The sequence below is a fragment of the Crotalus tigris genome, unplaced genomic scaffold, assembly GCF_016545835.1.
Source record: "Crotalus tigris isolate CLP2741 ecotype Arizona unplaced genomic scaffold, ASM1654583v1 scf7180000018168.854452, whole genome shotgun sequence".
NCBI lineage: Eukaryota > Metazoa > Chordata > Lepidosauria > Squamata > Viperidae > Crotalus > Crotalus tigris.
Genome location: NW_024096861.1, coordinates 285786 through 311060, shown reverse-complemented (window position 1 = coordinate 311060; position 25275 = coordinate 285786). Strand labels below are relative to the sequence as shown.

General features: G+C 38.1%; 1 protein-coding gene across 2 annotated transcripts in view; it reads left to right on the top strand.

The window, feature by feature from the left end:
• The window catches only part of DPY19L4 (dpy-19 like 4), a 34706-nt gene extending 13668 nt beyond the window's left edge, over positions 1–21038 (top strand). Inside the window, exons 6-19 of one of the 2 annotated variants that reach the window (XM_039348669.1) lie at positions 2377–2522; positions 3606–3729; positions 5091–5225; positions 5429–5560; positions 5649–5747; positions 7241–7314; positions 8926–9084; positions 9758–9874; positions 12114–12234; positions 14252–14308; positions 15177–15259; positions 16260–16392; positions 16911–17069; positions 18107–21038. In XM_039348669.1, coding sequence (XP_039204603.1) covers positions 2377–2522; positions 3606–3729; positions 5091–5225; positions 5429–5560; positions 5649–5747; positions 7241–7314; positions 8926–9084; positions 9758–9874; positions 12114–12234; positions 14252–14308; positions 15177–15259; positions 16260–16392; positions 16911–17069; positions 18107–18271 — 1704 coding nt within the window. In that variant the 3' untranslated portion in view covers positions 18272–21038. The remainder of the gene's footprint in view (positions 1–2376; positions 2523–3605; positions 3730–5090; positions 5226–5428; positions 5561–5648; positions 5748–7240; positions 7315–8925; positions 9085–9757; positions 9875–12113; positions 12235–14251; positions 14309–15176; positions 15260–16259; positions 16393–16910; positions 17070–18106) is intronic. The other variant, XM_039348670.1, reaches the window with a different exon arrangement.
• The last annotated feature ends 4237 nt before the right edge of the window (positions 21039–25275 follow it).

The window sequence follows — 25275 nt, the reverse complement described above, 5'->3', positions numbered from 1 at the left end:
CTTTTCCTTTTTATCATCTTGTGTGATGGAACCAACAAGGTCCTCTGCCTAAAAGAAAAAGGCTTGCTTTGTTTCAGACTATTATTTGAATGTCTGGAGGCCAGGTGAAAACAATATGAGCTATTAAGAGGTCACCTTACTTTGCTTGAAAAAAATGCAGCTTGCTCCTGTATGATTCCTCCTGTGCCAACTTAGTTAAGAAAGCAAAAAAGTGTAAGAGGCTAATAATGCTGGGATCACAGTCAAGATCAAAACTGGCAATCCCAGTCTTATGGTAGCAAGAATTTTGGGTCAGCCCATAGGAAAAAGATGTTCTGGGCTGGCAAATTCTATATTTGTATCATGATTTTATTATGAATTCATTAGCTAATTTTTGTCAAACCACTCTTTTGTTAACTTTCATTCCTGTTTGGGTGAGTCTACAGATTTTACTAGCAAGGTATGTATTGGCAGTTGGTAACTGTGTTTTAGATTATTCCATGTTGGCATTTTTCAGAAGGCTAACACCCATATTGTATTATCATGTATGCACTTCACACTGAATCAGTATTTAATTACTGATCTTTTTTGCGAATCAGCTATCCAGCATGAATATAGGGAGGAGGTGGGGCCTGATGTGGGAAGCAGCCTCTGTGGCTGCAGTGAACTACCGAGGGGGTCATCAGTAATCATTAAATCAAAGTTTGAGAATCATTATGAAGCAGCTTAAATATTTGCAATTTCACGGTGAGGATTAAATATGATATAGGTGGTGAGTTGAATCTACACTATCCTTTCAGAATCTAATGAGACAGGTGTTCACAGCTCTCTAAGAGCAAGGGATACATTTGGTTTTGGGGTTGGTATAATACTCAGATATAATACTCTAAAAATTAGGTAAGGACAGGAGACAAAGACAAAACCTGCATTTGAAATAATGTATGTACAACATAAATCATATAGATTGTCCACACTTATGGCTGCCCCATTCAGCGTCCATTCAAAGTTGTGATAGTGCTGAAAAAGTAGACCTACAACTGGCCCACAAATTTGTGGCTGTCACAGCATGACTTCATGATTTGTGACCTTCACAGCCAGCTTCTTTCAAGCAAAGTCAACAGAAAAGCCAGTAGTAAGCTGCAAGTCACAATCACGCTAAGTGATGTTACGTGATTCACTCAATGACTGCAATGGAATTGACATCATAATTCCAGTGTGGTCACATGAGCAGTGGAGTAACAGTCGGTAAGTGAGTGCTATCTGTAATTACGCTAATTAAATACTACTAATGTGATTGTTTTCCACAGGAAATAATCCTGTCTGGAAGACCACATTCGAAGCCCTAGGACAGGGGTAGGCAACTTTGGCTTTTTTATGACTCATGGACTTCAACTCCCAGAATTCTTGAGCCAGCATGGCTGGCTCAGGAATTCTGGGAGTTGAAGTCCATGAGTCATAAAAGAGCCAAGGTTGCCTACCCTTGCCCTAGGAGACCACATGCAAAGGCTTTAGGAGGACACATATAGACCCTGTCCTTCAGATTAGGCAGGCCTAGAGGACAGGTAGTCCATGACTTACGACCACCATTGAGCCCTAAATTTATGCTGCTAAGTGAGATATTTGTTAAGTGAATTTTGTCCCATTTTACAACTTTTCTTGCCACAGTTGTTAAGTGAATCACTGCAGTGGTTAGTGAAACTGGCTTCCCCACTGACTTTGCTTGTCAGAAGGTCTCAAAAGGTGATCATGTGACTCTGGGACACTGCAGCAGTCGTTAAATGTGAGTCAGTTGCCAAGCGTCTGAATTTTGATCACGTGACTATGGGGACGCTGCAAAGATCATAAGTATGAAAAAAGGTCATAAGTTAGTTTTTTCAATGCCGTTGTAACTTTGAACGGCTACTAAATGAACTGTTGTAAGTCGAGGACTACCTGTATGGACTCCTCTAATTGAGGAAGGGACCCTGATTAGTTCCTTTCTTCCCTTGCAGTGCTTTTATCTTTGCTGATACTTTTCCAGGGAGTCTTTCAATCTTTTTTCGGAAAACACAGAAGGAAGGCCCTATTGGCAGTGATAGTCTTCTTCCCTGCAGCCGATAATATTCATTGATTGAAGAAAGGGTGTTCTGAACCTCATCTGCTATTATCATTGAAGATACATCTAAGGGGAAAAAAGAACTTTCAAAAAGTGGCAGAACTGGAATTATTTTTATGAGAGTTTTCGGTACCCAGATGAAAACATTTATAGTCATGATTTGGCCTTTCTTTGTTTACATAAGATGATGGTCCCTTGGGGCTACAGGAAGCTGTTTCCCTTGATAAATTTCAGTTGAGATGGTCTAACTACCATTCAGTTAACATGTGTTTATAAAACAACATTTATCTTTTACTTTTCAGGAAGTTATTGAGCCAGTCTATTTTTACATTGGCATAGTATTTGGGCTACAGGGCATCTATGTGGCCGCACTGTTCGTAACCAGCTGGCTTATGAGTGGGACTTGGCTAGCAGGGATGCTGACTGTTGCCTGGTTCATTATTAACAGGTAAAACAAATATTTATCCTCTCACTGCAGTGCAGTCTTAAAATGCCAGATTTGCCACCTTCAACTCTTAGGACAAATTAAAGATGAGAGCAGCTATGGGTAGCAGGGATTTGCCAAACTAAATCTCTCAGATAACTTTCTGGAATAGTGTACCCAATTCTTCTTGGTAGACTTCAAGGGGATATATTAACAAATATCCTAAAAAAATCAGGCAAAGCCAGCCTCCCATTGGCTAGTTTGAGCTGGCAAAGCTTTTGGAACTGTGGATGACTATTTCATCCTCTTCAAGGATATTTCTTTTATCACTGGGCTCTTGTTTTCTTGCCTTAACAAAGCAAGCAGCTATATTCTTGCTGGGATTGGTGAAACCTTAATGAAATGTTCTATTGGCAGATATATATGCAGTTTCCATTAAGTAATATTTTCTGATTGGAGTTATTAGAAGAAAAGTACTTCTCACATTGTTATGACTGATCATCTGTTACTAACATTTGGCTGTTTGGTAAAATGAAGAATACATTGAAACTCATTGCAGTTGACATTGTGCTGCCATTGTAGTGATTTCTCCTTCAAATCAAGGTTGAATCATCATCATCATCATAAAAGTTGGAAGGGATGTTAGAGGTCATCTAGTCCAACCCCCTGCTCAGGCAGGAAACCCTATACCATTTCAGACAAATGGCTGTCCAATCTCTTCTTAATCCATTCTTAATGATTAAATAGACATATTCCTGTTTTTTCTCAGTATCATAAGAAGTGGTTGTTGTGGCTTTCTCTGAGAGTACATTTTTTACTTCCAAATTTACCCTACAAAGATAGAATTTCCTACTGGTCTCTCATTCAGATATTAAGTTTTTTTCAAGGTTGGCAAATGAAAAATGGCATCTATTTTTAGTGGAACGTGTTTCTAGCTATATAAAGCACGTAGATTAAATAAGAAGATTATATGATCAATCCCCCAAATGTGTCTGTACTTTGAAATATTAATACAAATATGCAGTTTCTCACAAGCATGCTGCATAATTGAATATTCATATTATAAAAGAAAGTCAGTACATTGATTTTTTTCTGCTTGCTTTTTAGAGCGGACACAACAAAAATAGATTATTCAATCCCTGCTAGGGAGAACTGGGCTTTGCCATATTTTGCTTGTCAAGTTGCAGCTCTAACAGGCTATTTAAAGAATAATATAAACTCCTCTGCTGAGGTAAGAGAAAAGTGTTTGAAGTGGAAATAAAACAGTAAAAAAGTTGATTTTAAAAGGATGTAAAGTAGAATTGTTGGTGGGTCAAAATCACTTTGGGTCAATTTGCTTTGAGGGGATAGAACCAGTTTCGTGTTTGCTCCTTGTACATCTGGTTTTTAGAAAGATAACAGTGTTTGCTAAAGCATATTTTTCCTTCTGAACCAGGAAACTATTTATTAAGTTTCCCTTTTGAAAGTGTGGCCATATTCTGCCAATCTCTGCTGTTAAAACATCTGACCTTGAGTTTGTTTGTGATAATTATGATCTCTTGCTGGAATTTTCTTCCTCCTGATTCTTTCCAAAAAAGATTTTCAACATTTTGCTTTGCAACAGTAAGTTTAAACATTGGGCTCTTCTATAACGCTGTCTTAATCTACGTGACTCTTGTGTGAAAGCTGCCTGTAAATGGAACTGGCTTAAGAAGTCGTGCTCCATATTTAAAGCCCCTCCTTTGTTTTGGCTACAGAGATAGCCTAGTGTTCTATCTGGGCTTCGCTAGTCCTTGGTTACTAGATTCCCCTACTTTTTTTGTCCCTCCCACCTGTGCCAGGAAGACAAGTGCAACCACTTTCCTTTCTGTGGGCATGTATTTGAGGTCATGTCGTTTCCATTGATTGATCTTTTGTATGACACTTTTCCCTTCATACCTGGCACCTTTCCATTTGTTGTGCCTGTTGGTAGACAGAGCAGTAGAAAAGAAGATCCCATTGTCTTACCATTTCCCCTATCACTTGTACTGTAGGAGGAAACTGGCAAAATACTTGTTAGTTTTACTTGGTTAAGAAAAACAAAAGAAAAGGTCCACTGCTCCTCTCACATTGAAGCAAAAACATGAATATTACTGTCTGCATATTACTGGCCCAGCAATCTTATCTAGCCAAACTTGTAATTAATCACTTAGAATTAAAACCCGCAGTGGGCAGGGGGCAAAAAGAGGATAAATGAGGAGAGGTGGCTGCATAAAAGCAACTGAACAGCTCACTATTTCACCAATCCACTGCTGAAATTAAGGGAGGAGGGGAAACAGAGTTCACCAATTAATGTCTCTTCATATGGAAGCAGGCAAGCAGCCCAGCAGTGCCTATGGAAGGAAGCAACCAGAGGAAAATGTGAATTCCTGCATACAGTGGCCAGATTGCATTTATTGGAGTTTCTGATTAGATACATTTGGAAATGAACTCTAACAAAACTCCCAAACAATTCTACCTTGTCTTTCCAAATATACATTCAAAGTTCGTAAGTTTAATTGCTTATTTGTAATGCACTTTAAAACATCGTTTCCCTTTTCTTCTCTTTCTCTTCCTTCTTATGCTCTTTCTCAGAAATTTTGCTACCTGCTGGTCAGTGCTTCAACATACACTTTTATGATGATGTGGGAATACAGTCATTATCTATTGTTTATCCAAGCGGTCTCTCTTTTTCTGCTTGATGTCATAGGGTTCACACAGACAGAGAAGGTATTTGGACATTCAAACACATTCATTATATATGTTTAAATTCAGATTCTGCTTTGTTTTCTTTGCCTTCTGTAAGCTCCATCTGAAGGATTGGGGTGGACTTGGAAAAAAAAACAGAGGACAGAGGGCAAATTATTGCGCAGCTGAAACTCAGAATTTTTTAAAAATCAAGGCATGTTGATGTTTTATTTCCCTATCCATAGGTGCATGAAATATATAAAATCTACCTGTTTTCCCTCTTCTTGGGATATGTGTTACAATTTGAGAATCCAGCTTTATTAGTATCTCCATTATTAAGCCTTGCTGCCACAGCCTTGCCTGCAAAATACCTTCAGGTAAAGTTGGAGACATTACTGTAGTTATGTACTTCTCTGTATTAAGGTTTCTATCAAGAAATAAACAGGTCTGTTGCTTTTTTTGTAGATGAATATGAAAAAGGGAACTCTTCTTTCAAGGATGCCGAAAGTCATCTATTTTTATTTGGTATTCACGGTCACAGTGACTTTGAATCTTACAATGAAGGTAATCTTTATCTTTAAAAACTTTTATTTAATTGTGCACAATAGTACAGGTAAACCATATATAAGTTCCAGGAGAGGAGGGAACTTCGGATAAAACTATTTCCCAGTGGTTTTTTTAACTGGTAAAATAGTTAGTGGACTAAGTCAGCCAAACCTCTCTGAATAGTATTCTAGAGTTATTTATTTATTTATGAGACTTATATACCGCTTTAAGTGCAAGCACTCTCTAAGCGGTGTACACCAGTAAGCAATGTATATGTATATTTTACATTGCCTCCAACAATCTGGGTCCTCATTTTACCTACCCCGGAAGGATGGAAGGCTGAGTCAACCTTGAGCCGGTGAGATTTGAACCACTGACCTGCTGAACACAGTCAGCTAAAGTGGCCTGCAGTACTGCACTCTAACTGCTGCGCCACCTCGGCTCGTTATAGGAATGAAAATGCAACATACGAGGATACTAGATTAGAAACGACTAGAGTGGAGTAGGAAAATGATACTAAAGTTCCTAATATGTCTAAGCTGCTTTTTTACATACATAAGGTGTTGATGGGAAAATTTGGGCATGGGGGCATGTGTGAGTGGAGTTAAAACAAGGAAGTAGTGGGCTGCTTCCAAACTCCACTCAACTTTTTGATTAGCAAATATAGTAAAAACAAAGACTACTCAAGCAAAAACATAAATACCTGCCACAAAGCATCATTAACCAGTTTTGTAGTATAATATACAGGTAGTCCTTGACTTACAACAATTCATTTAGTGACCGTTCAAAATTATGCCATTATAAAAGTGACTTATGACTGTTTCTCACACTTATGACCATTGCAGCAACCCCATGGTCACATGATCGAAATTTGGACACTTGGCAACTAAGTCATATGACAGTTGCAATGTCCCAGGATCATGTGATCACCTTTTGCAACCTTCTGACAAGCAAAGTCAATCGAGAAGTCAGATTCATTTAACCATGTTGCTAACTTAACAATTGCAGTAATTCACTTAACAACTGTGGCAAGAAAGGTTGTAAAGTCGGGCAAAACTCACTTAACAACTGCCTCATTTAGTGTCAGAAATGTGGAGCTCAATTGTGGTTGTAAGCCGAGGACTACCTTGTATATTTATTGAAAAACTGCTAACAGCTAATGAAATTTCAAAGTGAATTCTTTATATTCCCAGTTTTTACAGATAGACCCATACTCTCTCCTTTCCAGTAAGATTTTTAGCAATCATCTTTACAAGACTCCCTCCTCATATGGTCTCTTTTTTAAAGGGATCTCCAGATTTTGTTGGACTCCATGGGTAGGTGAAGAACACAGAATGAAGACAGAGCAACCGTATCTGACTGATAAAGGCTTCCCTTCAGTCTTTGTTACATAAATTTGTTTTATGTTAGAAAATGTAATGCCAGTAATCAAATAATACTTATCTAATCTCATATAACTCTGTTATCTGAAAAGAATGCTATCTATATGCAGTGTGTCTTCTCTTTTTCAGACATTTATTTCCCATAAAGAAAATGAGCATGTAATTAAAGTCCTTGAAGCAAAATTGGGATTGAATACAAATAAGTAAGTTTGAAGTAACAATCTACCTAATTGCAAAATAATTATTTTTATTTTAATACCTGTATATGGTGATAGTTTATAAATCAAAGAAATAAACAAGCATAATTCTAAAAGGTATGGGTGAAACGGTATGTTTTGAGTTATGCTCTAAATTTTAACAAAGGGGAATCCAACCTCTGCTCAAACAACACAGACTTATTAGATAGCATTTTTTATTTGGTTTCCAAAAGGGATTGGTGGTACATAACAGTGTAGTTGTAGTATTCTCAACAGCTGCTGTTTCCTGTGACTGCTTCCGCTGCTGTGTGAAAAGAGACGGCCACTTTTAATGGTGCAGACAGGTGTTCCATTGACACTTCAAGGCCTTTGAGAGATCCAATGAGAAACCCTACACAGTCCTCATAATTATGTGCTAGAGTATTGAGTATCTTTGAGTATCTTCTCTGCCCACACCTAGTAGCAGTTAACATAAGCAGATACTTAGTTACCAGTTGGGACATCTCTGGGCCATTTTTTAAATATATGCTTCTGTCCTTGAGGCAATGCTATGAACTGTGCAGGCAAAGTCTTAGAAGCCAGAATAATTGCTGAATAAAGATGAATCTCTAGTCCTCTGTAAACCAATGTTCTACTACCAGAAAGAACACAATAAATTACCAAGCAGCAAATTGAGAATAATTTTATATATTCCTTTAGTTTGCCTTGCTTCATCCTTTTTTCTTGTGAAACGTTTCTAATTCCAATTCAATCAGCCCTGATAATTAAACATGCTGCCTAGGGTTGATAGAAGTAAGAACTCAGAATCATCTAGTGGGCTTCCACAAAACATGTCTTATTTAGTGAGAGATCTCAGGAGTAGCTTGTAGTTAAGTGAGGGCTGTAATCTCAAGGGAGAAGCTAAAAGACAGACTGAGGAGTTAAACTGGAAAGCACTGCAGAAATAATTGGTAGAGAGACACAGCAAGTGAGGAAGCAGATGGAACATTTGAGAAAAAAGAAACATGCTTGTGTACTGGGAAAGAGCATGAAGTTGTCTTTCTGTAAAGGAGGGAAATGCTCACAAGCTGTGAGAGTGGACAAAATCTAGATAAAATATAGGTTGAATAGATTCAAGCCAAACATACATCTGGCCCCTGGAAAACTTAAGAGTGGTCCCTAAGACCAAACATGCCTTCAAATCTTAATTTTTAAGGCATCCAATGAAGAAAATTATTCAGCAACTGTGAAAAAACATTACATTTTAATTAAGGTGTACATTAACTTAAAGCATATTTATAGCTACACACTCTTCTTTATTCTCATTGTTCTACTTTGGAGAATATCCCTAGTTTGCCACTGAAAGGTCAAACTGTGCAACTCTGCTTTAGATTGTGATTTTTCTAAACAGAGTTTATAGGGAAAATGGGCAGCATAAAAATTTAATAAATAAATAAAACTGGTGAAATAAGCCCTATAAATGGCCTGTTGCTTGTTCTTTTAAATGTTTATTTTTGTGGAAAATGAAAACATATTGAGGGAATAGCCTTTTCAATGCGAATCAAGTCAGTACATTATTCTGATTGGCTGGGATCATGTCTGGTTATTTAATGTATTCACTTTCACTGACATTAACAGGAACTTCACAGTTAATTGGCTGCTTTGTCAAGAGTCACTTCAGACACCATCCCAAGATTTCTTCTTGAGGCTCACTCATTCTTCGCTACTGCCATTCTACATTTTGGTGCTAATTATTTGCCTTGCTTCTGTGGGTCAGGCTTCCTTTAGGAGAATGGGGTAAGCTGATTTTTTTTTTTAAATCAAATTTCATTTTTCTTCCATAGCTTTTGTAGATGCTAGTTGCTTGTTGTAATTGATACACCCATTACATATTGCTTAAGGGGCTCCCAAGCTGAATAAAGTGATAGAGTTAAATTTGAATTCTAGCTTCCTTTGCATATGGTATAAGATATGATATTTGCATGGCACATTTGCATACATGTTTAATGCTTTTATCCTTCATCTTCAAAATTAGGCAGAAAGATGAGCTGTCTTTGTGTTTCTTGTAGACTTTCTTCCATTTTTCCCCTCAGATACTTCCAGATCTATAATTGGAGCCTGTTGCAAATATCTGAAGACTATTTAAAAAAAATCTTAATGTTAGAAAACATTTCTAGGTAGATAGAAAAATCCAAGAATTTGTGATGAGTTCTTGAACTGGGCAGAATTCACTATCCATTCACATTCTGTTTATTGATCAATACGTTACAGTACTCATTCTGTCTTTGGTAATTCCTTTGCTGCATCATTTTCTTGTTTCATTATTGTTAAGACATTAGAGTTTAGATTTAAGAGACAAATATAATGAAGAGTGCAGTTGTTGCGTCTGATGGGTCATTTAATTGTCAAGCAGACTCCATGAGAGAGAGGTGTGTGATGATTCCGTCTTTTTTCTCTTCCGATGCCACAGCAATAAACAAGTCAACGATCCAACCACACATGAGGGCAGGATTGGTGAAAGACCAGAAGTAGCCTACCATATATTGCACACAGTTACCTTGGGGCTGCTTTCTATGATGATGGAAGGGTGAGTCTGTGAGAAGGCTGCATGGATTTCTTTTCACTGGGAATGTGGAAGATATTACTGTTTATATTATACATATGGATTTTAAAAAAATTCTATGGATATGGATAACAGGGGTTATGATTTTTAAATAAATACTTGTGACTGGTTAATAATAGGCTTGAATTACAAGCACCTTTATATGGAAGAGAAGTTAAGCGGGGAGACTTGAAGTGGGAATCTCTATTTAAATGAATTTGTCAGTGTTACTTCTGTACTCATCAAAGTGTGTTTAGCATGTGCAAAAAGGTGAGATTTAGTAGAAAATTAACTTAAGGCATTTGCTCCCACAAGGGGTGGCATTAATTAGCAAATTAGATGATTTTAAAAGACAGTTATAAAAAAAATCAGGTAGAGATAGGATTATAAATGACTGCTGGCTGTGATTGGCTTTATGTTACTTCAAATATTGCTTATGGAATATCTCTGCATAGTTGCCTAGAAATAGTAATAAAGGAAGATGTTTGTAAGCTTCCCAAAAGCATCTGATTTGCTATCACGAAAAACACAAACTGGAAGATAAAAGATTTTTAATGTTATTATCTTGGTTCCCTTTAAAATAAATGATTACAAACAACCAGTTAACTCTAGCACATACTGTCATTGTGAGAACTTTGACTACAAATGAAATAAGCAGCCTAACGTGCGTTACAGACTCTTAATACTTATTGCAGTATCAGATTTAGGTGGGCAACTGTTATCTTAGATGAGGAGAAGGAGGGTTGCACCTGATCTTTGAATTACCGTAAATGCCGGCGTATAAGACGACTTCCGCGAGCGCTGAAATCGGCGCCAAAGACGGGGGTCGTCTTATACGCCGAGTCGTCTTATACGCCTGAAATACTGGTAGTTTCCGGGGTATAAGATGACATTCTAGGAATGCGGCCCGGCTATAAAGACGGGGGTCGTCTTATACGCCGGGTCGCCTAATACGGCGGCATATACGGTATATGCCAAGAACCACATTCCAAAAAGTAGTAGGAAAGCCAGATCAAAGCCAAATTTGCTTTAATTTTATTTTCACATAATTAAATATAAAAGCAATTCATTAGAAATAAATGTTATTTCAGTCCAGTAATGTGTTTATATTTTCCTACTTTGAAATTCTTCCTGGATGACCTGATATAAGACTATCTTGAGTGCTCTGAGATGTTTTGGTTGCATCTTATAGCATGTCTACAGGCCATATGGGTTGGGACTGACAGAGGTTGGACAGTTGTTATTTGGTCTTTAGAAAAATTTCTGTGGAGATTTTCAGTCATCCAGGTCATGGTTGTTCCAAAGATGCTTTTTCAAGAGGCAACTAGACTTTTTTTTTTTTGAAGATATTTCACTTCTCATCCAAGAAGCTTCTTCAGCTCTGACTGGATGGTGGGGAATGGAAGGATACCCACCATCCAGTCAGAGCTGAAGAAGCTTCTTGGATGAGAAGCGAAATGTCTTCAAAGAAAAACAAGAAAATCCAGTTGCTTCCTGAAAAAATCTTTGGGACTCTTTAGAAAACAGAACTTATATGTTGCCCTTATATATGAGTGAAGAGATGTGGTAGGAAACATTACCTGCTGTTCCTAATTTAGGGAAAAATACAGAATCAAGACCACATTTCTGAATAACCAATGTTCATATTGATAGGGTAGTAGTATTGTTTTATTGTTTAGTATAATATCTGATATTACCCAGCCTTAAAGAAAAGGTGAATCTTCCAGAGGCTTGCAAATCTTATAAGTACAAATAGCTGACATTCCTGTTGAGCTGAAATGATGCAACTTTGGGCACTGATAAATAAAAAGAATTGCTTAGATACACATAGTTTTTTGGCACTATAAGAGTCTTGATCATCCTGATACTAGACATCAGAAGAAGAAAAGGAAGAATGTAATGCCATTTGTTCTTGACTTCTCAGAAACCACTAGTACCAGTTGGTGCAAGGAAAGTTTTCATATAGTAACTGACTTTTACCTAAGAAATCTATTTGCAAAGTTCATTACAAATGCTCCACAGATTTCCATTTTGTTTCTTGTTTGGGCACATGAAATTGGTTCCTATGAGGCTTAGAATTGCAGTAGTGTCAATATAGTGCAGATGAAATTTAAGTCTATTCTCATTTCTCAAGATTGAGTTCAGAGGATTCTGCCAAACTTGTCCCTTTTGCCACATCAGTACCGCACCTTATCTTTTTTCTGGATTTGTATCGTTTCTCTAGAATGAAATATGTGTGGACTCCGTATGTTTGTATGATTGCGGCATTTGGAGTCTGTTCTCCTGAGCTTTGGATGACTCTTTTCAAGTGGATCCGACTGAAAACTGTGCATCCTGTTCTGCTGGTGAGTTCATCTTGTTTATAGGGACTATAAGGAATGGCTGTATTTACTGGTAAACATATAAAAAGTCATCTCTCATCAAAATCATGATCTGGAGATATAGCCAACTTTCTAGCTTGGTGTCCTCTAGATATGTTCAGACTGCAGTTTTCTGAAGTCTGGGGTGCTTGGTCAAAGGCTGCTCTGAATCTTCTAGGACAGGGCTTTCCAACCTTTTCACCAATTGTACCACTTTTAGGCTATGGCAACATCCGAGTACCACCAGTCGCCTAGCAAGGTGTCAAAAACTTGATGATAAAAAAAAAAAAAAGGAAAAAAGTGATAAAAGTTACAGGTAGTCCTTGACTTTCAACAGTTCCCTTAGTGACTGTTCGAAGTTACAATGGCACTGAAAAAAGTGCCCCCCCAAGCCACAGCCGAGCCAGACACCTGCCTGCCCACCTGGCGGCACTCTTCCTCTTATCCAAGGTTTTCATTGCATTTCTGTTGAGGATTTGCAGTGGGGGTGGGGTGGGGAGTGTTTGGTTTTTATTCCCCCTGTCTGCTGGATGGTTGCAGCAGGTTTTGATCACTTCACATGACCCTGGGACACTATGACCGTCATAAATATGAATCAGTTGCCAAGCATCTGAATGTAAAACACAAGACCCTGGAGATGCTGCAACATTCCAGCTGATCGGCGCTTCTTCTGGGCTCAGCAGGAGCACCAGGATCAGCGCCCAGCTCCAGCTGGAGCCTGGCGCTGATCCTGGTGGTTTCACTGAACCCTGACAGCCCTGCAGCTCCAGCCATCTCTCGCTTAGGCTTGTGCGGTACTGCCACTGGTTCAGCTCATTCCCCTCCCCCGCTACCACTTTTCTAGGATGGTCACATACCACCTACCAGATGCCAATGTACCACAGGTGGTACCCGTACCATTGGTTGAAAAGCCCTGTTCTAGGAGGCCATCATTTTAAGAAAAATTGATATGGGTAGGATTCGAAGGTTATAGTTTATGGATGGGGCATGCTCTATAAGATTTTATAGGTAAAGACTGGAAAAAAATGGTGGTTGTAGAGACTTGCATATTTTTTTGAACATGATTGTTGCAGTTCAGGATGCATCATTATATTTAATTTTTTTATTTGGTTGAAGAGCTGTAGGATTGGAGAAGACTCATGAGTCAGGCAAAATGGGAGCTACAGTGTGATTGTGATACATGCATGGCTTGGATATGGGCAAGGGAGGCTACAGAAGTAATGGCATTCTATGGCTGTTCTTATTCTGTGATCTGGACTACATAGCAAAACAGCCTTCCCAGGGGTTAAAAACCAGAAGGAAAGACTACATTGGCAACCTGCTTAAGATGCTAAGTGGGGGCTAGATTATACCTTGTTTTTTCTTCCCCTTGGGTTTGCTGTAAAACAGAGGCTGTAGTAACATATGGCAATTTGAATATTTGGTTGAGTAAATGCCTGGACTTTATTATGGTTATCTTACTGGAGCTGAAGAAATAAAGCCATTTAGGTATCTTGTGTGTATGAGTGTGTGTGCTGGCTCACATGTGCTTGATTCATAAGTAACTGAAAACATGCTTCTTTTATAGGTTCATTGGACATTTTTTTGAGTATAGGTATCATCCACTCAAGTCTGATAGAGCTAGCTCTGCCAATTTTGTATTTTCTGGATAATATGTCTTTTATATCTTTTCTCTAGATGAGCATACATTAGAGGCACAATTCTTTTGTCATTTAATGGTGGTGTATTGGCAACCTGATATGAGGATTTCCTTGTGCAGTTGAACCATTTATTTTTATACTTACTGATTGCTATTCCAAAAGAACTCTATATGCCATCTTTCATCAATTTTAGGATGTAATCTTATATATGCCGATTAAGAAAAAAGATCAATGGGATGTATTCCTGAGTAGAACTGTAGCCCCAAGACATGTATAGTAATGATTTGAAAGAATCTGCATGGGTGGGAACCAAAAATAAACTCCTAAATATAACTATTTTATGTGTCTATTTACTCTTTTAGGCTCTCATTCTGAGTATGGCTGTTCCAGCTATTATAGGGTTTAGTTTGTGGAAAGAGGTAAGAATAGAATATTATATAAAATATAAATATTGCCTTTCCTCTTCTCCTATTAACTATGCAGAGTATTGGAAGATTTAATGATATAGCTAATACTTGGTTTTGAAACAGTTCACATTATGTATAGCCATCTTGCACACAGAAATTTTCCTATAAAGACATTTAACCAAATGTCTGCACTTAAAACAGTACTTAAAATTGTATAGATAGTACTTTTTGTCTTAGCAGTGACTGGACTTGGCTGACTTTGGATTCACAAGCTATGCAAGTTGGCATTTGGATAAGGAATATCAATGAATTCTGGGACAATAAGCTAGAGCAGTATTTCCCAACCTTAGCAACTTTAAGATGTGTAGGCTTTAACTCCCAGAATTCCTCAACCAGCATACTGACTGGGGAATTCTGGAAGTTGAAATCAACTCATCTTAAAGTTGCCAAGATTGAGAAACACTTTAGCTAGAATGAGAACTATCCTGGAAGAAAGCAGTGGCCAAAGGTTTTATATTGCTGCCAAGAAAATTGCATGAACTGGGCTTGAAGGAGGTTTTAGCTTGATCTCACATGCAATTCTAACAATGTTTTAAAAAGATCTCTGAATGATATTGAATAACTTAACAAAATTAGAAGTACTTATATTAATAAGCTATGAAATTTGATTAGATGTACTTGAGCCCAAAAGATGCATTTCTATTAAGGTGGGTTATGACAAAGAAAGTGATTTTTGCTATAGGTAGCAAATGGATTTTGAGCATGCAAAATAAGGTTTGACGGTAAAGCTAGAAAGGTGTGTTTTAGTCCATTTTCCTGCATTATTTAAAGTTTTGTAATTTGTCTTCCCACAGTTCATAGCCTTGGTGCTTCCTTTTAGTTTTTTCCTAGGATAATGACGGAACTCTCAGAGCTCCAAGAATTTTATGATCCTGATACAGTAGGACTCATGACCTGGATTAAGTAAGTAATCTTTATTTTTTTTCTAACTGCTGTATATTTTGGTAATTCACAGTAATCATTCATCACATAGTGGGTTCAAGTGCTCTTTCCCAAGTTTATCCAGGCTTCTTGTAAGCTATGCTATTCAACTTTTTGGAGTAGCTATAGAACTGTTATCTGATCTAGTTTAATCATGAGCTTTAAATGATATACCATCATTTTCTTATTTTTGAAATGTGATTATTACATGGTGATTGAGAAGACTTTAGAACAGGGGCGGGCAATTAATTTTCCCATGGGGCCACATGGGAAACTGGGACTGTTCAGAGGCCAAACTAATAGGGCTGTTGCCACTATTGCCACCACCATGGCCACTGCTGCCATCATTGCTATCACGGGCCACACAGAAACAATCAAAGGGCTGGATGTGGCACATGGGCCGTAACAGACCATATGTGACCTGTGGGCCACAGAACGCTTTAGAAACCATTTTGATACATTTGTACAAAGCACAGTTTCTTTAGCATTTATATTTGAATCAAGAACTCTGACTTGATTCCTTTTAAACAAGCCAGGAACACAAATCAGCACGAAACAGTTCAGTTTACACAAGATAAGAAGGAAGGAGAAAATGTCTATAGTTGACATGGGCCCAAACTGTTCAGCAGTTACAAAATTATTTTAAGATTTATTGAAGTCATGGGCATTAGGTTACCAGCATTTCAGCAACTGAACTATTTCCTGTTAGAAATCTTTTGTCTCCTAAGTCAATTGGGTCAATCCTTTTGTAATTTCATTATAACGACTTTTCTGTGAACTGGCAAGGAGGCAAGTCTTTTTACTTATTACTGGTAAGCTATTTATAAAAAACACCATCTGGATTCTTACTAAGAACTGACCTTTACATTCAGAAACAGGATCTGGCTCAAACAGGATTTCTGAATTCCACGTGTGTCTTCATGGAATGTGTGAGAGACAAGGCCTTGTTTTATATATATATATATATATATATATTTTACAGAGGACAGGCTCCTATTGCTGCTGTCTTTGCTGGAAGTCCACAATTAATGGGTGCAATCAGACTGTGCACTGGCTGGATGGTGACAAATCTACCCCTGTATAATGATGATGACCTGCAAAAGAGAAATGAAAATGTGAGTCTCCATTTAATCCTAAGATAGCAGCTGCCTTACATATAAAACTAAAACTGGAACTTTTTTCAGATAACCTGAACTCAAACTTCATAGGTAAATAGATAATGTATAATACTCTTTCTCAATCTCTGAAACTTGTGGCAACTGCCCTTTATCCAGGGGTCCAGATAGATCATTCACAGGAAGGCATTGAAATCCATTCTGAAATTACAGACATCATTTTTTTTAAAGGCTTGGTCCTATGTGTCACATTCTTCCATCTCTCTGCCCCCTCCATCTAGCTTTACTTTATATTCTGGGGAGCTTCTACATACTGTAGCCTATCCATAAGCACTCCCTATAGACAATCCAATAATTCCTCATCTTTTTGGATTAAGCTGGGGAGAGCATGAGTGGTTTTGCTTCCAGCCCCCTCATTTTCTCTTCAAAAATGATAACCAGCTGCTGCTTCAAACATATGTATTTTCAGCTGCTTTTTAAATTACATTTAAAAAACTAAATGTTTTTTAAATCCATAGATTTTTCAGATCTATTCCAAAAGATCAGCTGAGGATATTTACAAAATACTCACATCCTACAAAGCTACGTATCTGGTCATAGAAGATTCAATTTGCAATGAAGTTGGACCAGTGAGAGGATGCAGGGTTAAAGACTTACTAGATATTGCCAATGGTCATGTAAGTAGTAGTGTGATATAATTCATCCATCAGATTTGGTAGTTTACAGCAGGGGTCCCCAACCCCCGGTCTATGGACCAGTACTGGGCTTCAGCATGCCAGCAAGCAGGCTGCACAAACAAGCAAAGCCCCATCCACGAGATGCAGGTAGCACACAAAACCATGCACTCTCCGGTTCATGGAAAAACCTCTCTCCACGGAACCGGTCCCTGGTGCCCAAAAGGCTGGGAGACTTCTGGTTTATAGGATATATTACTAATTTGCATAGTAAGTGTTTTACAAACCAGTGAGCCAAATTCAGCACATTTTCTCAGAAGCAAGAGCTACTTGCTCAATGGTTATTGCTACAGATAAATATTACATAGGATACATCTTGTGACCTATTCATCTGTATAACCTGTGTAAGATTCTGAAAAGCAGTCATAGAAGGTAATCACAGCTGAGCAGTGCATTGAAACCAAGTTCTTTTCATTTAGCCCAATGCCACAGTGTGAATGCAGTATACACACACACACACACACACAATCCTTCAGGGACCAGTCATAAGTCCCTTCATTCAACATTGTCATAACTGGTCTCTAAGCAAGTAATCATAAATCAAACACTGCTAGTATTGGTTAAGATGGTGGCCTAGAAATCAGAAGACTGAATTTTAGTTCCTCCTTGGGCAAAACCAGCTGGATGACTTTGGACCAGTCATTCTCAGCCTACTTCATCTCACAGAGTTGTTGTTATGGAGGAAATTAGAGACAGAAGGAGTATTGGTGTGAACTTCACCTTGAGTTGTGTATGAAAAAAACAGTGGAATAAAAATCTACCCCCCCCCCCAAATTAACTGGTTACATGCCTATAACATTCTTACTTTTAAAAATTGCTCCATTTCGTATAAAGTGCTTTCATCGGAACTTAATATCGTAGTAATATTGCTACTTTCACATTGGAATTATAAATACAAATTTAATTAATTCCAATATACAATGTGTTTGATTCCTCCCTGAAGTTAAATATGTATTTTGTTTGTTTATTGTTTCCTCTAGGTTTATTATGAAGAAAATGACAGCTCTGGCTACTCAAAATATGGGCGGTTTTGTCAGGAGATCAAAATGAACTATTCGCCATATGTGAATTACTTCACACGCGTATACTGGAATAAGTCTTACTTGGTATATAAAATCAATTCTATAATATCTTTCCAATCCTGAGAAATTTGCAGCTTATCCTTTGAAGATGGACTTTGCAGAATTTTTAAAAAGGCTAAGGTTATCAACAAACCTTTTTTCTATTGCATATAAATTGCAGATGCACACAAAGGCATTATCACTGACTACATGCAAATTGCTTAGTGTATCCTGCATGACTACTGCAGATTAAATGGTACAACAAGAGAGAGAGAGAGATGCTCCAGAACTATAGAAGATACAACTGTCTTCCAAGAATTAAAAGGCATCTTTCCAGCTTTTCAACTTTAATAACCTCATTTTTAACATCAATTTGGTTTCAGTTTCATAGCAATTACTTTTTCAGTTATATTTATTTATGTTGGCAAGTACAAAAAAAAGGGAAAAGAGAATTTGCTGGATGTTATTCTCCAGTTATATACATATATTTGGGTTTGGAAGTGGGTTGGATAGGGAATGTTCTGCCATTTTCACTGTTTGGAAATCCCATTATATTCCTGGTATTTGTTATAACGGAAAAAGTAGGGAAACAAGTGGCTGACAATGATAAGAGACAGACTGAGGAATAAGGCTGTGCAGACTAAGCTGTTGGCGGAGAGCAATTCCCTAATTGGGGCTGTCTTTTCTATTATTATTTTTGGTAGAGCATTATTATACTCTTATGTTTGGTGAAAGGTTTGGTTTAGGTACCCAGTCAATAATAGTATTCTAAATAAGTTGAATTAAATAAGAAAGATTTCCTTTCAGTTCTGTAAATCATATATTTTAGGCACTCTTATATTCTATCTAAAAAGGTAATGAATCAACATAAAATGTAGCCCTTTAATAAGAAAAGGTTGAAAATTCATATTCTAGAAGTTTAGCTTCAAGTACTTGCCAATTTGTGGGATTTTTCTGTTAGGTGCTTATATTTTTGTGTAATTATTGGCATTCCATAATTCTGTCCTAGTCATTACCAGGACAAATTATTCATTGTGGCTTAATAAGAGTATTCCGCCCATTTGCTCTTCTAAGCCAAAATAAAAGATCAGATTTAGTTTATGGATATTGATATATTTTGGTAGCTACAGTTAAATTTTGTTTCTTCCTTATTTCTTCATCCATTTGATTGGTGGAGCAAGGAAAACATATTTACATATTCATTTTTGTTGTATTTTTAAATTAAATTTGGATTTCCGGCTTGACATCCGAATGTGGCAATTATCTGGTTAAAATATTTCTACAAAATGAAGTCTAAATTAAACTATTGATCAAGCTAATAATGTAAGTTGGTTTACTTTCATAAAATAAAAGTTTTTTATTATATTTTAGTACAACTTTGCTCTTTACACCTTTTTTATTTTTAAACTTTGTTTTCTGTTTTTTTCTCTGCATTATTCCTGATCTTGAATTAAAAAGAGTTAAGTGTATGCCCTGAAAATGAAAAAGTATTTTATCCCAAAATTATTTTTTTCCTGACTTTAATATTATAAAATACTTAACTAAGTAGCCAGAGGGGAAAAAAATACTTTGAGAATATTTTATCATTATCTTGTTGTATAGCATTTTTAAGGGAAGCTAATCAATGCTGCCTTTTTTGTGCAAGTCAAAGCTACTTGAACATAAGAATTTGAAAATGTAATTGTTTTATTTTACATTTAATTGAGCTTGGAGATCTCCTGCCAGGGATGTCCATACCAGAGGCTGAAAAAGTCAAGATGGTGCCAACAACCATGCATTCAAAGCCCTGTCCTTTTTTTATATGTGCATTAGTGCATGCAGTGCTTTTTTTCTAAAAAAAAAAAGGTGCCGGAACTCACACACATCATACAACCCGCCTTGCCTACCCTACAAGGTTCCATCCAAAAAAGGTGCCGGAACTCTGTTCTGGGCGTTCTATGAGAAAAAAAGCCCTGAGTGCATGTAAAAAAGGGTAGGGCTTTGGTCTCATAGTTGTGATGCCAGCTCCCTTCAGCTATCCCTGCCTGCTGCCACAAAAAACCCCACTCCAAATCAGCTGGATGTGAGTGCAATCCAGCTGTGACATCTCTGACCCCATTGATCAACCCCTGGGCTGATTTGCCTGATCTGATTGCCTAGACCAGGGGTAGGCAACCTCGGATCTTTTATGATTCATGGACTTCAACTCCCAGAATTCCTGACTAGGCAGTGTCCCCTTCATCCTTCACCGTGCCATGTGCATGCCTCCTAAAGCTGTGCACTCCAGAGAAGAGGACAGCCTTCTCAGACAGAAGCCTATCAGTCTTGGTGTAATCCAAATCACTTCACAGAACCTGTTGTAATCTGTGGGGTTTGATTAAAATTATCTTAAAAGGGACTAAAATCTGAAATGCATTGATTTTTGAAATGTATGTAATTTTCTTTAATATTACAGTTATTTATTTCTGTACAAGTTTATGTCTCTGCCCTTCTATGTTGCAGCAGAAAGTTGCTTTGAATAATTTCTAAGAAAAATTAACTTTGCAGTACTACTGCTAACAGTGTTGCTGTGACATTTAAGGGAGAGATGAGAAATAGTGTTCTTAAATGCTCTACTCTGTTTTTAGGGAGTTGTCTTTCATTTTTTGTTATTCCTTCAAGGATTTGGAAAATAATGAGATTGTGGAATCATGTGAGCATGACATCAAGTATGTATTCCCCACACTTACTTACTATAGTACAAAAGGAAAAATAATTATAGCTGTTGAAAACACGTATTCAAAGACCTAAATCTTGGCTGTCAGTATTGCAATGCTGTTGGAGAATGTGCCTTGTAAACTTCTCTTTTTTAAAAATGCAAAACTTAAACCTTTGTGTGCTTTGCGGATTTTTTTTTCCTGAGGAAATCCAGAAAACAAGACCTTGTCTTGAATTTGGTTTTAAGAAGTGCTTACAGAAGGGAGAAAGGAGAAATATATAGTGGTTGATAACACCAACTATTAACCCATAAGCAAGGTGTGTAAGCCATATCCCTTTAAGCCAGTGGTTCTCAACCTTTTTAATGCCGCGACCCCCAACCGGTTGTAAATCAAGGACTACCCAACTGGTCATAAGTTGAGGACTACCCAACAGGTCGTAAGTTGAGGACTTTCCCTGCCCGGGAGTGCCGCGCATGTGTGGTACCTCCCCCTGCACCGGCCGAGGCGTAGCTGGCAAGCAGCAGAGATGGCACAGGCCGACCACCGGCTGAGCCACCAGCTGGCCCAGCCCAAGGGAAGTAAGGCACCTGCCGGGCCCCACGCGTGCCAGCAACCCTCCCTGCGCCTGCCGGCCTCCTACCTCCCACCCCCGGCCCTCTTTTATTTACATTTTTAGTAGTTGCTCAGCAGGGAGGGATGGAAGCTTCCAGACAGCTCGCCTTTGCTGTAGACAACTTGCAGCACCGTTTGCAGAATGGGACTTTTGGCGGGCTCAGCAGGGCAAAGACAGCCTGGACAATTCTATTGGCTTTTGAAAGCCAATAAAATTAGACTCTAATCAAGAGAGTCTATTCTATTGGCTTTCAAAAGCCAATAGAATAAAAGGGAGTAGCACAGCTAAGGAAAAGGGGAAAAAAATGGCGGACTGCGTTGTTTGGCGACCCCCGTGAAATGGTCATTCGACCCCAAATGGGGTCCCGACCCACAGGTTGAGAACCACTGCTTTAAGCGGAGTTATTTTTCTTTTATCACTTAAATGTATAAAGAGGTTGTCTGCTTTGGGGTTTAACTTTATTTGAACACATCCATCCTCCTCCTCCCAGATAATTGCTTCAATTATCTTCCCTTTCTGCTGAAAACTTTTTTAAAGTTAAAAATGCAATCCAGTCAGTCTATCAAGAAGCATGATTTTACTGGAAATATGTTAGGGAGACATGCTATCATGGGAACATAGGTTGCTGTTTTGGACAATTGAACCACCAAGCAGTCAAATTTGACATTATTCAGAAACAGAAATGATTGAAATGATCCCTGTTTGTGGATGCAAACTTGAAACCAGGATTTCTACAAAGCATATGTATTGTTAAAATAATTAGTTGCTTTCCCTAATATCTTTTAGTTTTGTTGGATTAATTTCTGGAATTACAATGCTGCATTTCAGAAGGCATTTGCGACCATTGATAAATGTAACAACACCATAAGTGGCCTGCAATATGCACAGGGAATGCATCCAGTTAATTAGGTAAATGAGTGGTACAAGCATGTGTAAATATGAAAGGAAGGGATAACATTTTGATCTCAGAAAGGTAATTCTGATTCCTTGTTTCTACAGTAAAAGAGCTGCTAAAAAACTCAAGGCGCTCACCATATCACATCAAAACAAAATTTCAAGAGAGCTGTAAAGCAGACTTACAGTGCAACTCCAAAAATATTTTTGCTAATTATCTTAATATTTCATTGTAAGTAACAATCATTTTAGACTATTATTTAAATTATACGTATCTGTGTAAATAGGCATGTTTTGATCATGTTTCTGGAAAAAGTAGGCCTTTTTTTTAAGCTGATGTCTATCAAGCAGTCATCATTCTCATTCAGTCTAAACTATTTCCCCTCCCCCATCTTCTCACTTTCTTTTTCATGTCACAAACAGAACAGCCTTTTTTCATATTATTCATTCACAACATTGCAAATTTTCCCCAAACTCATCAGTGGTTCTTTCATTAACACCATTTGCTGAAGCATGGCATGCAATTATCACTAATTTACGAATTCCTCCTAAATATTTTTAACATACTAGATGCCATCAGCTTATATTGTCTGACATAAACTTTAACTATTTTATTCAATTATTCCACATCTTCTCCTCTAAATGTGTGTATTCAGCAATTTCACGAGATCACATCTTCACTAGCTTTACCACATTTTTTCTCTCTCTCTTCATGCATCTTGCATGTTAATTCATGCACTTTATACTTTACACTGTCTCAGTCTTCCATATTCCTTGTGAACAGAAGGGGCCTTGAATATTGTCTTATAACACCCACCATGGCATTTGTTAATTGAGGCTTTCATGTTGTGCTTTTTAGTCAAGATAATGAACCAATAGTGTTACAAGCCCAACTGAAGCTCAGTTTTCTCCCAAGCACAGTCACATCTCCTTCAGTGTGGATTTAAATATGCATATTTATCACTGTATCCCTTCACACAGGAACACACACAAGCCTATGTGATGTTGACTCTATTGCCGCCTGGAAATGTAAAACTGGGTTTGCTAATTTTTCCAAGCACCTGAATCACTGTAGCATACAGTGAGCAAATATAAACTAGCAAATACAAATCTCCATTCACTTACTAGATCAGTGGTTCTCAACCTGTGGGTCGGGACCCCATTTGGGGTCAAACAACCATTTCATGGGGGTCGCCAAACCACGCTGTCCGCCATTTTTTCCCTTTTCCCTAGCTGTCCTACTCCCTCTTATTGGTGGCCACACCCACTTGGGGGTCACCACAACATGGGGAACTGTATTATGGGGTCACGGCATTAGAAAGTTTGAGAACCACTGTACTAGATGAAAGCAGCATGAGAAGTGAAGCCATCTTAAGTCTTCTGCAGTTTATCAAATCCTAGTTCACCCACCTAAGTCAACAAGCACTATGATTAGCATGGCTGAGGCAGGAATCCCCATTTTAAACATCAAGAGACAGCTTTACATGTCACATGAAGACATTTATTTAAGTAAAATCTCTGGTGAACTCAGAGACGTATCTATTTGATTTTCCTCACAGTATTATGGGAGTGGATTGCCATTACTTTTTTAGTTCAAGAGTCTCAGGCTAGTCCTTAGTCCCCCATATGGAGAAATCCAATGTAAGCACTGTAACAACCATGTCCAAACTGCTCACAGACTAAATCTGACTGAGATCACATGTTGAATCTTTAAGCTTTCAAGACCATTTTAATTATTTTTTTGTAAGCAGCCTAGAGTCACTGAAAGAGTTGATGTGCTGCCCTATAAATTTTCTAAATTAGTGTTCCCAACCTTGGGAACTTTAAGGCACGTGGACTTCAAGTGCCAAAATTCCCCAGCCAACCATGGTAGCTGGTGAATTCGGGAAATTGAAGTCTACATGCCTTAAAGTTCCTAAGGTTGAGAAAGTCTGCTCTAAATAATAATAATAATAAAAAAACGTGGGTTATTGACTGTAAATATTGTGTATAATTGCCCAACACAGTAAACCCTAAATCATAATTAACATAAAGTTGAGTGATGATCAGCCAATCTCACTTAAGAGGTATGAAAACAGACATTCACTTTTATTTGCCACAATAACTCACCGTAGCAAAGGCCCAGAAAAGCTTATCTAATGCTATATCCTCGCAATAAATAGTCTACTGAACATAGGAGATAATTTAGCCTAGCGTGGGTGCTAACCCAGCCCATGTCGCAGAATTTTGCAAAAAGCCTTTGCACAAAAAAAAAAAAAAAATACTCCGACTGATCAGCTAATTCACACTCCAACTCTTTCAAATCTACCTCGGGATCATCTTGCACAAAAAGCGTAAGTTACGCTCTTTGCTGAAAAAGAAGGCGGCAGGAGGCCCACGACGAAACACATTAGCGTCCGGCCCTCCGATTCTGACTGGTCAGAATCGAGGAACGGAGGCGGAGCAAAAGCTGTCTATTCCCCTATCCGAAGCCAGGAAGGTAGGAGAGGGGGCGAGGAAGGCGTCGTCCATTTTGGTTGATGGGAGGCAGGGCGTTCGCTGTTGGTGGGGGCCCCGTCTGCGGGAGGATCAAGGTGCAGAAAAGGTGAGATGGGGAAAAATGACTTTTATTACCTGTTTTGGTGTTTGAGTAGGTGAACTACATGCATAACAAGGCATTTGCTTTCACATAAACAAGAAGAACCAGGAGCAATCACGAGTGCTCTTCTGATGGGGCAGGCAATGGCTCTGAAAGGATGGGGCATTTCGTGTATTTCAATGAATGTTTTTCACACTTGGCCAGTTTAAGATGCTTGGACTTCAACTTCCCGAATTCTCATGCTTGGCTTTTTCTGGGAGTGCAACAATGAACAAGATACAATTGAGCACATAAAAGTAAGTGTAAGCATTTCAGCACTCCGGAA